General features: G+C 37.1%; 1 protein-coding gene across 2 annotated transcripts in view; it reads right to left on the bottom strand.

The window, feature by feature from the left end:
* Nucleotides 1-9,139: 9,139 nt before the first annotated feature.
* The window catches only part of LOC143447188 (gap junction delta-2 protein-like), a 29,471-nt gene continuing 24,712 nt past the window's right edge, over nt 9,140-13,898 (bottom strand). Inside the window, exons 4-7 of one of the 2 annotated variants that reach the window (XM_076947158.1) lie at nt 11,609-11,724; nt 11,012-11,331; nt 10,788-10,833; nt 9,140-10,675 (exon numbers count right to left, since the gene is read on the bottom strand). In XM_076947158.1, coding sequence (XP_076803273.1) covers nt 10,293-10,675; nt 10,788-10,833; nt 11,012-11,331; nt 11,609-11,724 — 865 coding nt within the window. In that variant the 3' untranslated portion in view covers nt 9,140-10,292. The remainder of the gene's footprint in view (nt 10,676-10,787; nt 10,834-11,011; nt 11,332-11,608; nt 11,725-13,898) is intronic. The other variant, XM_076947159.1, reaches the window with a different exon arrangement.

Raw genomic sequence — 13,898 nt, 5'->3', positions numbered from 1 at the left:
GCAAGGCCACTAAATAGCGCTAATCGTGCGCCCGGGGGGCGTGCTTTATGAGCAAATATTTAGTTAGGGCAACGCCAGTTCGGGGAAACTTTCCAAAAATACCTTAAAAGTACAAACGCGCAAAAACACCAATTCGTCACCAGCATCGTCGCTTCGGTTGCGAACAGACGCTTAGGGCTACAATTACAACATTATTTACACGGCAGTCCTTTAATAAGCCGATGTAGTCTGTGATTAATTAACTTTGGGCAAAACGCACGTTCTAATTGGTGGGAGCGCTAAAGCCGTAATTTTATGAAGTGTCTTTAATTTAAACGATAATAATTCAAATTTGCTATATCACGAAAATGCAAAAAACCATATAAGAAAATGATCAAAAAACTTCTGACCAACAGTCAACACTTACGCATTCTTTAGACAACAACGCTTTCACATTTCTGAATTGAGTCGGCAAACAAACTGGGAAGTCCAAAGTGCAAATAATCTACACCTGACACTACTGTACTTAGAGCTAAGATTGCACAATTCTAAATTTGGACGAAGATGGTTTGCCACGTTTTCGGTAAAGATCTGACTTGGCACCTTCGCGTATTTTCGTTGAAATGCCCAACAGTAAAGACCTGTTTCGAAAATGTCTTTTACCTTTTCACGAACACCTAACAACACACCCGCGGGCAATGATTAACTGCCAAATCCGCCCGAAAGGAAACAAACGATCGGGGAAGTGCAGTTAATAGCGAACTTTTCGACCATGTCTTAACCAAAAAGGTAAATTGTTAGACGGGAGAAGCGCTATGTAGTTATAGTAATCTAAACAAGCCAGCTCGTGCCTATGCAGTGAATTCAAAAAGAAAACAATATAAATTAAAATATTAGAGTCACACGGCGTACACTGTACACATAAGCTCGTTTATCAAGCCCTCGCTTGCCCATAGCACGGACATCCAGCTTAGGAAATTGACGGTCATCCCTTTGGCTCTGTCACAAACTACTTGTTCAGCAAGTATTGTCACGTGCCTATCTTGCAGTGGAAGACATACAGGAAGTATTTACCAGTAAATTTTTGCTTGGTTCATCAGGCATTTGCTGCTGCATTACGTTGGCACTAATACGTACCTGAATCATTTGCGCAACTCACTGCTTAAATCTGCAACCTTCGCCGATAATTAGAGTTTAGTCTTCACATGCTATTTACTGAACCTAATGTTTGCTAAATCTACGTTATTACAAGGAAAATATGTGAAATATGGCTGTAATAATTCGAAGGTATTCATAAGCTGGCACTTTCAACACCTGTCCTTGACAAGCAACGCTTCTCCTCACCTGCAATATTTACATTACACCTCTCGCGAAGTGTACCGCATGCATAACGCAAGCATAATCTCACCCTGCTGTTAAATTAATTGGTTAAATAATTAATTAATTGATGAAAGAAGTCAACAGCCTATGAAGCATAACACACCACATAAAAATTAAGTAAAAACAACGACGTTTCTATATCCTTGCTTCTGGTTAAGCCCAGTCGTACTTCTAAGTTTGTGACTTGACAAACGGGGCGACTGATGTGACGATTATTCGTTGAAAATAACGTCCCCGTTTCGTCGCCTCCCTCGGGCAAAATAAGCAGCACATAGCAGCGATTATCTCTGTTCTGTCGAGGTCCGGTCTAGACATGCGCCTGTCGCAACTTTAAAAGGCAACCTAGATTAAAAAGACCGACAAAGTTTATGCGAATGCTACCGACGCAAACCTCTTGATGCAGCACCGAACCGGAATTAGATAAACCTGAATTAGAGCGACTCCGCTGTTTAAAAGCTCTGATTCTCGGTTAATAACTTTGCCAGATTCCGTGTTAAGTTCCGATTGGGAAAAGAGCAAAAAACAAACTTCTAAATCCTTGCGGAAACCTTATGCGAGCCAAATGATTTCAGCTGTCGGTTCTCCAGGAAGAATTTGCAATGCTAATTATAAACGTTTATCACAGGCAACTTTCCTGGTGCCCTGCGTCAAATTACACCACTTTTGTGAGGCAGAAACGTGCATGCAATGACGGCCCGGGTGACTGTCCATGACAGATTTCGTTTGAAACTCAAAGCATTTCCGGGAAGCCGCGAAAAACGTCAGTTTTAATGAAGCCACGTGAAGAGTAAATGTCGCAAATAATGTCAAAAAAAATGCAATTACTGCGTCGGGAGGCCGGATTGGGACTTGCAATCTTAAACTAACAGCAAACCAGAGACCATCCCTTGTAAAAGCAAATAACCAGAACATTTTTCCGGCAAACACTAAGAACATGTCATTTTGACGGCATGTAACTATTTGACAGCAAATAATAATGGCAAGTTAAAATTATATTTTAGAACACTCAAATTTTGCCAACAAAACCAACATGTTTAAACTTTAAAGGACCGATTATAAACTTAAAGAAACAACCCAACGTTATTAAACAGGAGTCCAGCGATCGATGTGGCTGGAAAAAGGCTTTTCTCCTCGGTCCTTTACATTTCAACAAGAGCATGCGGTATCGATAGCCAGGTAACTCCTCGTGAACATATTTGGTCGCACGACCGACAAACACGATAATCTCTCAGTGTCAGATTTACGCTCACATAACTAGAGAAAAGTCAGAAAAGCGATGGGGCGTAAAAAATTCTGTTTTTTCGGCAAGATGATGTCAAGCATACGGAATGTCCTGTTGTCGGTAATATAAACGCCCAACATTGCAATTTAACGTCGACAAATTTCAATGCTCTGACCACAATGACAGTATATACTTTAGTGTTACGTTTTTTGTTACATCATTAAGTACTTTGCGATTGGTCACATCCAAGTACATATTACGTCACAATTGCGTTTGTTGTTTTCAAGCAGGCCTTTACCTGGCAATTTTGAAAAAGTTGTTGACTTTTTGCAGTACCTCTGAAGAAGCAGGCTTATGTTTGTGAAAGCTCATGAAGAAAAATAGAAAATAAAGTTAACCTTCAAAGGGTCAAACTATATCTTGTTTTTTATTTTATTGCAAGTATATGATTAGCCTCATGGTCTCAGGCAAAAACAAAATCTCGCATTATTTACATACTTAGATCGATGAATGACTGCCGTTGGAATTTAATTCAAAACACACGAGTTAAAAATCTCCGAAAATATTTCCTCGTTTAACCGACAATCGACCTGAAGAAGACGAAGGATAAAGCGTCATAAGAACGCGGTGTACCTACGTACGTGGTACATAAACCGGTAATTTGAGGACAGTAATTATACGTTAAGTTTCATGAGATATTTTAGTGCTATCTCATTATTTATTCATTTCGTTCGGTTCAAAAATCTGATCAACAAATTTTGTCTGTAAATGTTAAGACCGTACTGTATAATTATTTTCTCAAAGAAATGCGCAGCGTGACTGCGAAAGAAGTTCAATTAATCCGTTCAAACCGACATAGTCATAATACTACACATCGCGGGTGTCTGAGCCTTCCGGCTTCGAAATTTGAAGGTTAAAGAACGTGCGGATTGTGAAAAAAATTTGATGCGATAAAAACCCGTCTAGTTTTTGCTCACAACGATCGCTTCCTATCAACAACACAACCAAAAGCAACTACAGCATCAATTACAACACCTGTATCGCTGACTGCGCATTCAATGCTTAGTAATCGCCTGCAGCCCGAACGGCAAATTTCCGTTCTTTTGTCCCCCTGCAAATTTCCTACTTTAGCCAGCAATCAAGCCACGCATTTTCTACGGACTTGGCCGAGTGTGACGGGAAGTGTGTTGATGGGAAATGTCGTAATCGGCACCGAAGTAACAAACAACATATGAGGGAACCAAGAGCGCACACCTGCCCAAGTGCGCGGTATACTTGTCAAACGGGATATGAATAATATAAAATCTATCGATGACCTTGGAGGAAGTTGACGTAATATAATCAAAAGTTTGAACATCAATTACAAAACAAATCTGCCCGGATTGCTTCCTTTTAAAAGTGATGTCATCCCAACCCAAGCAGTTTTTGTTACCAAACATACTTTGTTATCTGATATCTTAATCCAAAATCAAAACCAATTTAACATCTAATACGCAAGAATCAAATGAGGCCAGATTTTTAAAACAAAGCAAAACAATTCATTTCAACACGAAAAGATATAATGAATTCTGACTTAACAAAAATAACCATCCTGAAAAAGTTGTCCTATCAGAAATCACCTGGTACATACAATGATAAAAACCTAGCTATCAAGCTTAAGCTGTTTAAAAATTTTCTAACACCAAGTGCCCTAGACAGATAAACAACAAAAACTTCTTGTCTCATGGGCAATCTCAAGCAGATATTAATGCTGATCTTTTTCAGAGCAAATTTCAGAAGAACCCTAAATTGTCTATATCAGGGGTGTTCAAATGATTTCTGCCATGATCCACCACAGCCAAACCTGACAACGTGATGATCCACTAAATACAAATAGTAAACATATTGGACATGCTTTAATTTTTATGGTGCTTTTTTATGTAAATGTACCCTACATTGTAGGGTCTACTACATATTTATAACTTTGTAAAAGTCAAAAGTGAAGTGTGCTACAGCTGCAAGATTGTTTCAAGACTAAATTGGAAGATCCATACAAAAAGTTGAAAAGATCCGGATCCGGATCGAGATCCGCCATTTGAACACCCCCGGTCTATATACTGTATATACTATATACATATGTAGACCAGAAGTTTTCAAAAATTTTTTCTAGACAAACCATTTTTGTTGCCACAAAAGCAAATGCAGACGCTTCACTGTTTTCTAATGTAAGCTCATGTTGTGAAACTTGCTTCAAGATTTGGATACCGCTTGACGGATTATAACAAAACAAAGAAAATAACTTCTAATATGATATAATAATTACATACTGATATGGAGCAAGAAAAATGTTATAAAATATGCCGTTAACCTTAAAATTAAAAAGTTTCCTCAGACTTTTGCTTGAGAACCACAGATGTAAGGAGCATTTTGTTAATTTTTCCACAATATGTAGAAATAGAATGCACTTTCTGCATTACTTTGACGAAGATGACAGCAATGCAAACGATATTCACCTACAACAGATCAAGATCCATATGATCTATTGGCCGGTTTGTGGCCATTCACATTCACAATATGGGGCTGTTTGTAATAATCTCAGGTTGCTCAACGTTTAATTAAAATCTTGATTTAGCATTAATTTTATTAAGTGGCAGCAGAGCATTGTCACATCTTGACATAAGAATAAGGTAAATTTGGTAAAATATATCTGCATACGATACAAAGGGACATCGGCATACAATACAAAGGGCTAGATTACAACCTAAAGTAGGTTAAAATGAACTAAGAAGGCCTTGAAAAGTAGCAATAACAAATGGGAAAAACTTCCAGCCAAGAACATTCGAAAAATCTGTGAAAAGCAATTACAATTTGACAGATTTTGGAAGGAAGGACCGGAAGTGTTTATTGCAGTCTCACCTTTGTTTGTGATGTAGTTTCTCAATGAGTGATGTTTCAATTTAGTAGGAAATTTGGAAGTTTTTTAAAAATATAATCAGAAGGAATGAAGTTTTGACAATGTGGGAGATTTTGCATTTGCATACATCGAATGGGGCCTGAGTTTGAAACAAATATTTACTAAAGTGGAAGTCAAACTACGCCTACATGCATGTAGTAACTTTTACATAAATTCTAAGATGGCTGTATAGCATACTTTTATGTTTTGATATACGTTTAATTAAACACTTTGTGCACACATGCTGTATTTATTTTTTTCCTTTTTCTTGAAACTTGCTATATGCATGTAGGCTTATATCATTTTACCGGCAACATCTTTTCTATATTGTAGATACTTTCACATTAATTGTAACAAAAGACTTTTTCTGACGTTTTAACACTTCACACTATATAATAGTAATACCAAGCATAAATGTTTGCGATTTCAATTACTACAAACATTTAAACAAATATTCCGTAATTTCCCATTTTCCATAAATTAGTGTCACATTTCTCAGTTTCTTCATTCCGTAGAAACTAAAATAAACAAATCTGTGCACCAATAAAAACTTTTTTTACAGATTTTAGAAAACTCCAAACAGATTGCGACAAAATTATTTTTTATAGCCTAGTTAACAGGTTAAGCTAAATATTTGCAAATTGTCTTACTACAAACATAAAAATAACTATTCCGTAATTTCTCACTTTCCGTAAACTAATGTCACGTTTCTCAGTTTCCTCATTCCATAAATTAGTGTTGTCTATTGCCAACATTAGAACATGTCCAAACAAAATATACGGCAGTACGGTGAGCTTATCTCTATTTATCCTACATCATGCTCCAGCTCTTGACTCCAGAAATTATAGGCTAATCTTAGAAATAGACCTTAATGCGTCGGATGAAGTTTTTGTACAACCATAGCCTAATACCGCTTTCCCAGGCGGTAGCCTAAATTTTCAAGGATTTTAGCCCACACCGGTAACATGTCAAACATTTATTCCCATTATTCTCATTGTTCAATTTGCTTAGCGCTGTAGCATAACCTATTTGGGGAAATTCTTTGTTTGTTGGGGTACAGGAGGTTGCCAAGCTAACCTACACCATACGGTACGGTCGTACGCGACCATCATATCGTGCCCACTGCTTACTATCATGTATCCTATAGCCTCCTTCATCAGTCCAACCAGGCATTCAAGTGCTGAGGGCTGATCAGGCTAAGCTAAAGTCTGTGTCAATCTCAAGTGAAATTATGACATAGAAAACTTATAAATAAAGATCCATTGTATGAAGTCACAATCACTTGTTTATAGAATGTCATAATCACAATACACGATGTCATAATAACAAAGTTTTAACTAAATGTAATAAAAATTGGGAAAAGTTCATTATAATAACAATTAATTGCGTGGTTATTCCGTTCGGTTCAATTTTGTTCCCGTTACTTATCTTGGAATTTCTATGGTCTTTGGATCAGGCTTTCTTCTTCCTCGCGGCATAGATATCTTACACCCGCACACAAACATGTTGATCCATCATTCTCGATGCAAGCATTAAAAAAAGCGATGCAAAAATAAAAAAACATTTTTTGCTTAAGCTTGTAACAGTTACGGTTGATTATAAAATGTCTACCATTTTTCCGACCAAAGTGCTGTTATTTATCCAATATTTAAATTGATTCGAACCACAAGTTGAATTGGCTTGATCACAACTCTAATTGACTGATCGATTTGACTCATGTCAGAGATTAAATGACTAGGTTACAAACCTGACTATTATTTTATTAACTAAAGATGGTGCAACGAATTTTCGGTGAACCAAACTTATTTGGTCAAATTGGCCAAATAACCTCAAAATGTGTTTTCGTCAATTTCATTTCCTGATTGATCCAAACCAAAATCACTTTAGAAAGCGCTAGCGTATTTAGCGGATGAGTGCAGACTGAGTAATGGGCTCCATTGGGCTTGTCTTCGTCGTGGTCTTGTGAGATAGCCACTCAGGCTAGCTGTTGGGGTGTGTTTCGAGCAGCCATTTAATTCCGTCCTGCTGCTATCAAAAACCAGCAGGCCTAGCCTACATATCGCAGGGTTGTGACCCATTCCTTTGAGCTCTGCTGCTATGGCGTTACTTACAAAACTAAATATTTCGAGAAGCCAATCCTTTTCGTTTATCGCATTTTTTAATTTATGGCCCTCTATTATACATTGCAAATCTTGTGTATCACTGTAGTAAGTATCAATTTATAAATCTACTTACAGCATTGTTATAAGACAATAACCATACTAACAAAATAATCAACAGATCTTCAAACACAGCAGGTTTCTTTTCTTTTTGAGATAAAAATTCTAGCAAGGCCTACAATCCTACCTCGAACAAAGTAAATCACTTATCTTTTGCTGTCGTTGATACGGAGTAGTTTATTGCTCAATTATATTGTAAAAGTATGGTTAGCTTATCTTTATTTTACTAGATTGGTGTTTTCAGGAAATTATGTCACACATAGTTGAGTTCGACGTCAATATAATGCCGAAACTATTGACATGCGCATTTAAGAGTCGAATTTGATAAGCAGCATCAACAGTTTAAAATTTAATTGCTATGAAGCTGAGCTATCGAAATACGTACATGCGGTTTTATGTTGCAGACCAGTTTAGTAGTGAAAGCACGTACATTACAATTGAGGTACTCAAGAAAACGTTTTTAAACTCACTAGATAAAACGACACACTCAATTCAGCTGGCTTTTAATATATAAGATGTCTATACTCCAGGTTACAAGTCTCCAAACTACGGATCATGATACGACGATTTTTGTCAGGTTCATTAAAAAAACTTATAAAAACGTTCGTTCGTGTCAGGCCACATTTATTACGATTTTAAATCATGTTGATATGATGAATTGGCAAGTACCATCTTTACGTCACAATTAGACGTGTGGTGTAATCTGCAAGCTAACTGCTGCTTTTTTCGTGGGCTATTTTCTACTGCGACGTATGTGGCAATACAGTAATTATTCACGGAATATAATCATGATACAGTTATAAGCTTGAGCTTTAAAACTTTCAATGGTCTGTTTATCTTTCTTGCGTCTTCTACGAGACAATTACAACGCGAGTTTTTAACGCGATTCCCTTATTTTTATCATTTTAAACCCGATTGTCCTTTAATCCTTGGGTGCGGCCCGTTACCAATTCTTAATTTGGTTTCGTCGCCCGCAGTCAAAAAGATTAGAAATCACTGCCCTATGTAGGTAAATGCTTTGTAATGTTGTCACCTATTAGTTTTAAAAGTGGCATTTTAAATTACTAATTGTTCGAAAGCGGTAAAAAAACATCTGGACACTTTAAAAACTACCGTTATACGGGTCCTAGATTCGTTCTTTGCATATCTTATGCCATCGTTGGCTAATGACTCAACATACAGTTTATTTACCAACATTGCTTGCATTGGGTGCTCGCAATACCGGTTTTGATACAATATTTATAGACATAAAAGTGAAAAGTTAAAATTAAACTATTTGCATTTAATCATTCACTATTAACTACTCTTAATCAACAACAAAAAAGCAGTTTATAAAGGATCACAGTCGAGAGTACATAAGATTGTGAAGACTCTCTGTGTGGAAAACACATACAAAGTAAAAGAGGAAAGAAATACGGAAGTGACAAGTAATTTTCCAATACAGGTACTGTATATCGACCTAAGTAAAATTTTACTGACATTAGCAATAATTTGCAAATAAGATAATAAAATATGCAAAGTCGATTGCGGCCGAACGGTGTTAACTTCATAGACATAGTATATAATAAAAGCGGCAAAATATATGGTGGAACTCTCATGTTGATCTTTTGATTGTTCAACACCAGCTTTTGCAAGCTTGAGCTTGTCACATAGGGGCACTTTGTACTTTAAATGTGTTACGTAGTACGTACGTACTGTGTGTTTAAGTACTATGTACTGTGTAGTGTGTACTATAAAATGCTTTTCAATTTACGTAGGATTTTTCTAATAAACTTAACACGAGAAGTACAATGTTGTATCCTAAACATCTTACATAACTCATCACACTGCAGACTATAGAAGTGTAGAGTGTTCATAGTGACAAAGCACAACAGAACGACGGCGTGACGTCTACCAACAATGACAAACGCCCAATTGTTTGTTCAAATGACAAAAGCTCGAAGAATATTTTCTATTTAATAGGCGTGTACAGGTGCGTCGGCTTAGTCAAGTGGTTACTTCACTCAGCTTTACTGAAACGATTGACTTGGTAACAATTGCTTGCGGGTGCGAATCCCGTCCCAGTCACCACTGACGCTGTTCGGCGCTTTTAACACAATTCTAAGGGTGATTTAACAATTCTAATTGTTCCTTTTGCGTGCTTTGTTTAATCCAAATCGGGTACACTGCAATTCGCTGTTTGATAATTTTAACAGAGATTACGAGTGATTTATTCATAGCATAATAACGTAACTCATGCAAGTTCTCCAAAGGGGCCACTCCAAATACAGTATATATATCACTGCAGGTTGCTTCAAGTAAAATGTGGTAGCTAAACAACGTATATATGGTAAATTGTAAGTTAACAGCAATCTGCAATGCAAAAGTGATGAATATGCACTAAAAATGATGCATTTACGGAATTGTAAGTAAATATAGTTGATTATTGATCCCATCAACTTCGAAACCCATGCAATGAAGAAATACGACCTTACAGAGTTGCAGTGTATGTGGGGCCGCTCAATAACAGACACTATAACTGTTCAGATACAACACAGAAGCTATACCTGCATGAAACTCTTCAGATGTAGGTAGACGGGGTTTGTTTGCGCTTTCTTTGGCTAAAAATATGGACGGTGATTACCCCGAAAAAGTCAAGCAGGTTGATGAACATGCTCAGGCCGGAGTGGGCCAACATGAGCCATAAGAAAACAGTCTTTTCTTGAGGTCTGGACGAAAAGCAATCGACAGTGTTATGACAAGCCCATTCGCGACATTGGTACAGTTCAGGAACTGAAAACCCGAACGCTTTAACTTGGGCAACGGCGAATGCGACTTCAAGCAGAATGCAGAGCAGGCTGCTGAACAAGTACAAGCGAGGCACCTTCATTTTCTGCTTGTTAGCATCTTTCTTTGCGTTTGATGACGTCAGTTGTTGCCTTTGAGACTCATCAAAGTGTCCTTCTCATAATTGCAGAAAGTAAAAATACATGAATTAAGAATTTGCTGCATGGTAATCTTGCTTAAAAGATAGCATACAAGTTAACTTGTTAATTTTCTGGGCGCACAGACTTACTCAAATGTTCCAAACTGTCTTCGCTAAGCGAGGAAGAACTCCACATCTGCCAACATACAAAAGTTGTTACAGTCGTGGTAGTATGCGTGGTACTTTATTTCATTTAACATAACTAATGCATACATTTATCCAATTCGCAATTGGTACAGCTAATATCTCGGCGTACATTTTTGCAGTACAAAATAAGCTATTATTATTCATTATGACACAAAAGTTATACCCACCAAATTGTGATCCCAGCTTAAATTAATTGATGGATTCTCGGGTTGTAAATTGGTACCATACTTTAGATTTGGAAGAGCTACGCGATGAAAATATTCATGGCTGGTTTCTCTTTCTCGTGTCGGTAAGTTAAATAGGGTTGTAGTGGTTCTTCCATTAGCGGTTTTCTTATTGTTGTTATTTGCATTGTTATTATTGTTTACGTTATAATGATGATTGTAATTGTCGTTGTAGAGTTCCTCCAAGTTATTGCCGCTGTGATTGTATTCGTTTTGTAAGTTGTCCAGTTCATCCCAATGCAGTGAGTATCTGCTTCCTCTATCTAAATTTGACAAAGTTTGATGACAGAAAAGCGATGTTCTGGAAAAACGAGAAGCGTTCCACTTTGACATCGGGTTTTTAATGCAGATGCTTTCCACGTTTAAAGCGGACACCCCTGTAGTGCAACTAAAGGCGGGTCTATACATTTGTGCGAGCAAGGACACGACAATGATATCACGTAGTGACCATTCAGCTACATACTGTAACGTAGTAAGTTATAGTAATGTTACCCAAGTCCATTTTAAATAGCAGAAAATGAAATGGTTTTATAGTTTTACCGATAGTTTGCTGCCGACAGTAGGATAAGTCTTCGTTAAAATATTGCTTGGTACGTTCTTCCGCGTCCATTATTATAAGCGTATTTAAGTCGGTGTAATGATTCGGAATGTTTGATCTGCCGCAGTTAAAGAACAGATTATAGACTCAGCGTCTGCGTCAAATCTGTTGCATGTAAAACTGCACAGTATATTTAATAAAAAAAATTATTATATGATGTCATTGATATAATAATTCCCCCCGAATAAGTAGTCACATTAAAATTCATAGTGACCTATAATTTATGTGTGTGTCGTCGCCATTTTTGGAGTCTGGTTCTTGTAGACTCTCTTCTTGGCTTTGTAAGGATTGCTTTTTCGACATCCAGTGTAAACAACACAGGAAATAGACTATAGGTGGCATCGATATCAGAAGAATTTGAAAGCTCCAAAATCTGAAAAAGGCTAAATGAATGAACCTGAAAACCCGGGAAATTTTTCAATGTTTAAGCGTAATGGTAATATTATCGGCATATTGCACAAAACAGGTTTTGCTAATGATACAGTTACGTGGCAAAAGCAAGCATAAGAATATTGTAAAATGCAACCGCATAACTACGCTCCTATACGTATATAAGCGTCATGGACAAGGGTTATGATAAATTCTCACAACACAACTACAAGTCTTCAAGCAAATGTTTCAATTTACCTCAAATGAGAGATTGGAGAAAAACTGTTGAAGCAAACGTTTGAACACCAAGGCTGATTTGTATTGCATCTAAACTCGCTCTGTTCGTCATTGTACACTCTTTCACCTGTCGTCACAAAAGAACTCCATTATTGCAGCACTATATCGTTCCTTTAATTAAACTATGGTGTTCGCTAAAGCAAAAGCATGTCATGCATTTGTTTCTTGACATTTAAATGCTCACCGATCACCGACACAAAGATTATCCTATAAATCATGACGATGACGACAAGTTTTCCGAAGTGAGTCGAGTAACGGAGACATAAATAAAGCCATTTGTCAAGAAAATGCCACGACATTTTTATACAACATGCATAGAACTGCACTTCCTCGTAAGAAATCACTAACACGCGCCCAATGCAGATCTAACATGAAACTATGCTTGTGACCTAACAATAAGCAGCATTGCCATGTTGAATGACAACCAAGATATACTGCATCAAAAAGTCACCTTTTGTCAAATATCTGAAATGAAAGAGCGATTTCCCGGTAATCGAAGTTTCCAATTTGGCAAAATGCAAATATGTCGGAATTGACTTTGACTTTACAAGAAGATTATTATCTGACTTAGTACAGGCAATATAGTTATTGATCTATTTCAATTCAACCGAGGAATTGACTTTATTTGGAAAATCATTTTGGAAAATTTCACCTTCAATCTTCATCTTATGATAAGACGGCTATAAACCAATGATAATAACCTTGATACTGACCTTATAAGCCGATGACCGCGAGCAGATGTCCAGAAAATGTTCAAGAAATTTCATCCCAAAATAGAGGACAGCTAGTGAACGTGGACAACCACATCGACATCTTTATACATATTCATAACAACTTTTATGCTTCCTCCCGATGTGAAAATCTTTTTCAAAATTTCGCCGTGGTACCGGAAATGCTGGTTAACATCATAGATTTTGTATCAAAGATAGGTCAGGGCCAAACTTAACGATTTCATGCCAGTTTTTGGGTAGCTGGCGACAATAACTTGTGCTAATTGTCATAATTAGCCCTTATTCCTACAGAGTTCTTGTTCTGATGAAGTTATAATGTCATTAGTGTTCCATTACGTGTGTTTACCAACAAACGCTGTACTATATTTTGGCCTTGTTCAGTATACGCGACCCATCTCCATAACTTCCGAATTACGTCAACCGTTACCACAGCGCACAAAGCGCTCTCTCATAAGGTCAGTATATTGTTTCGGCAGTGATAGCGAATACACCGCTTTCAATGAGTTCTATCAAACAGTATATACGTCATACGGTATACGCACAGTCTAACTGGCACAAACTTTCATGTTTTGCTTAACTTGTAACTCTCTAGAAGTTATTCAACTGATACAGACTTCAAAATAAATAATGAAAGCAATACGTTAACTTTGAATGTATTTTGGGATGTGTAAGCTTGCAATGCTGTATTGTTGTCATAATCTTCAACGCTTTAGTTATTTCTCTCTTTTGTACCTCAAAATGATAGCAATGTTGGTAGGCCTACTGAATACACGATCTTCGAAACTCAGTTGCGTTAATGTACAGATTTTTCTTTATCGTAATATTGTACATTTCA

This window comes from Clavelina lepadiformis, chromosome 2 (assembly GCF_947623445.1).
Source record: "Clavelina lepadiformis chromosome 2, kaClaLepa1.1, whole genome shotgun sequence".
Taxonomy (NCBI): domain Eukaryota; kingdom Metazoa; phylum Chordata; class Ascidiacea; order Aplousobranchia; family Clavelinidae; genus Clavelina; species Clavelina lepadiformis.
This window is presented reverse-complemented; position numbering and strand designations above follow the sequence as displayed.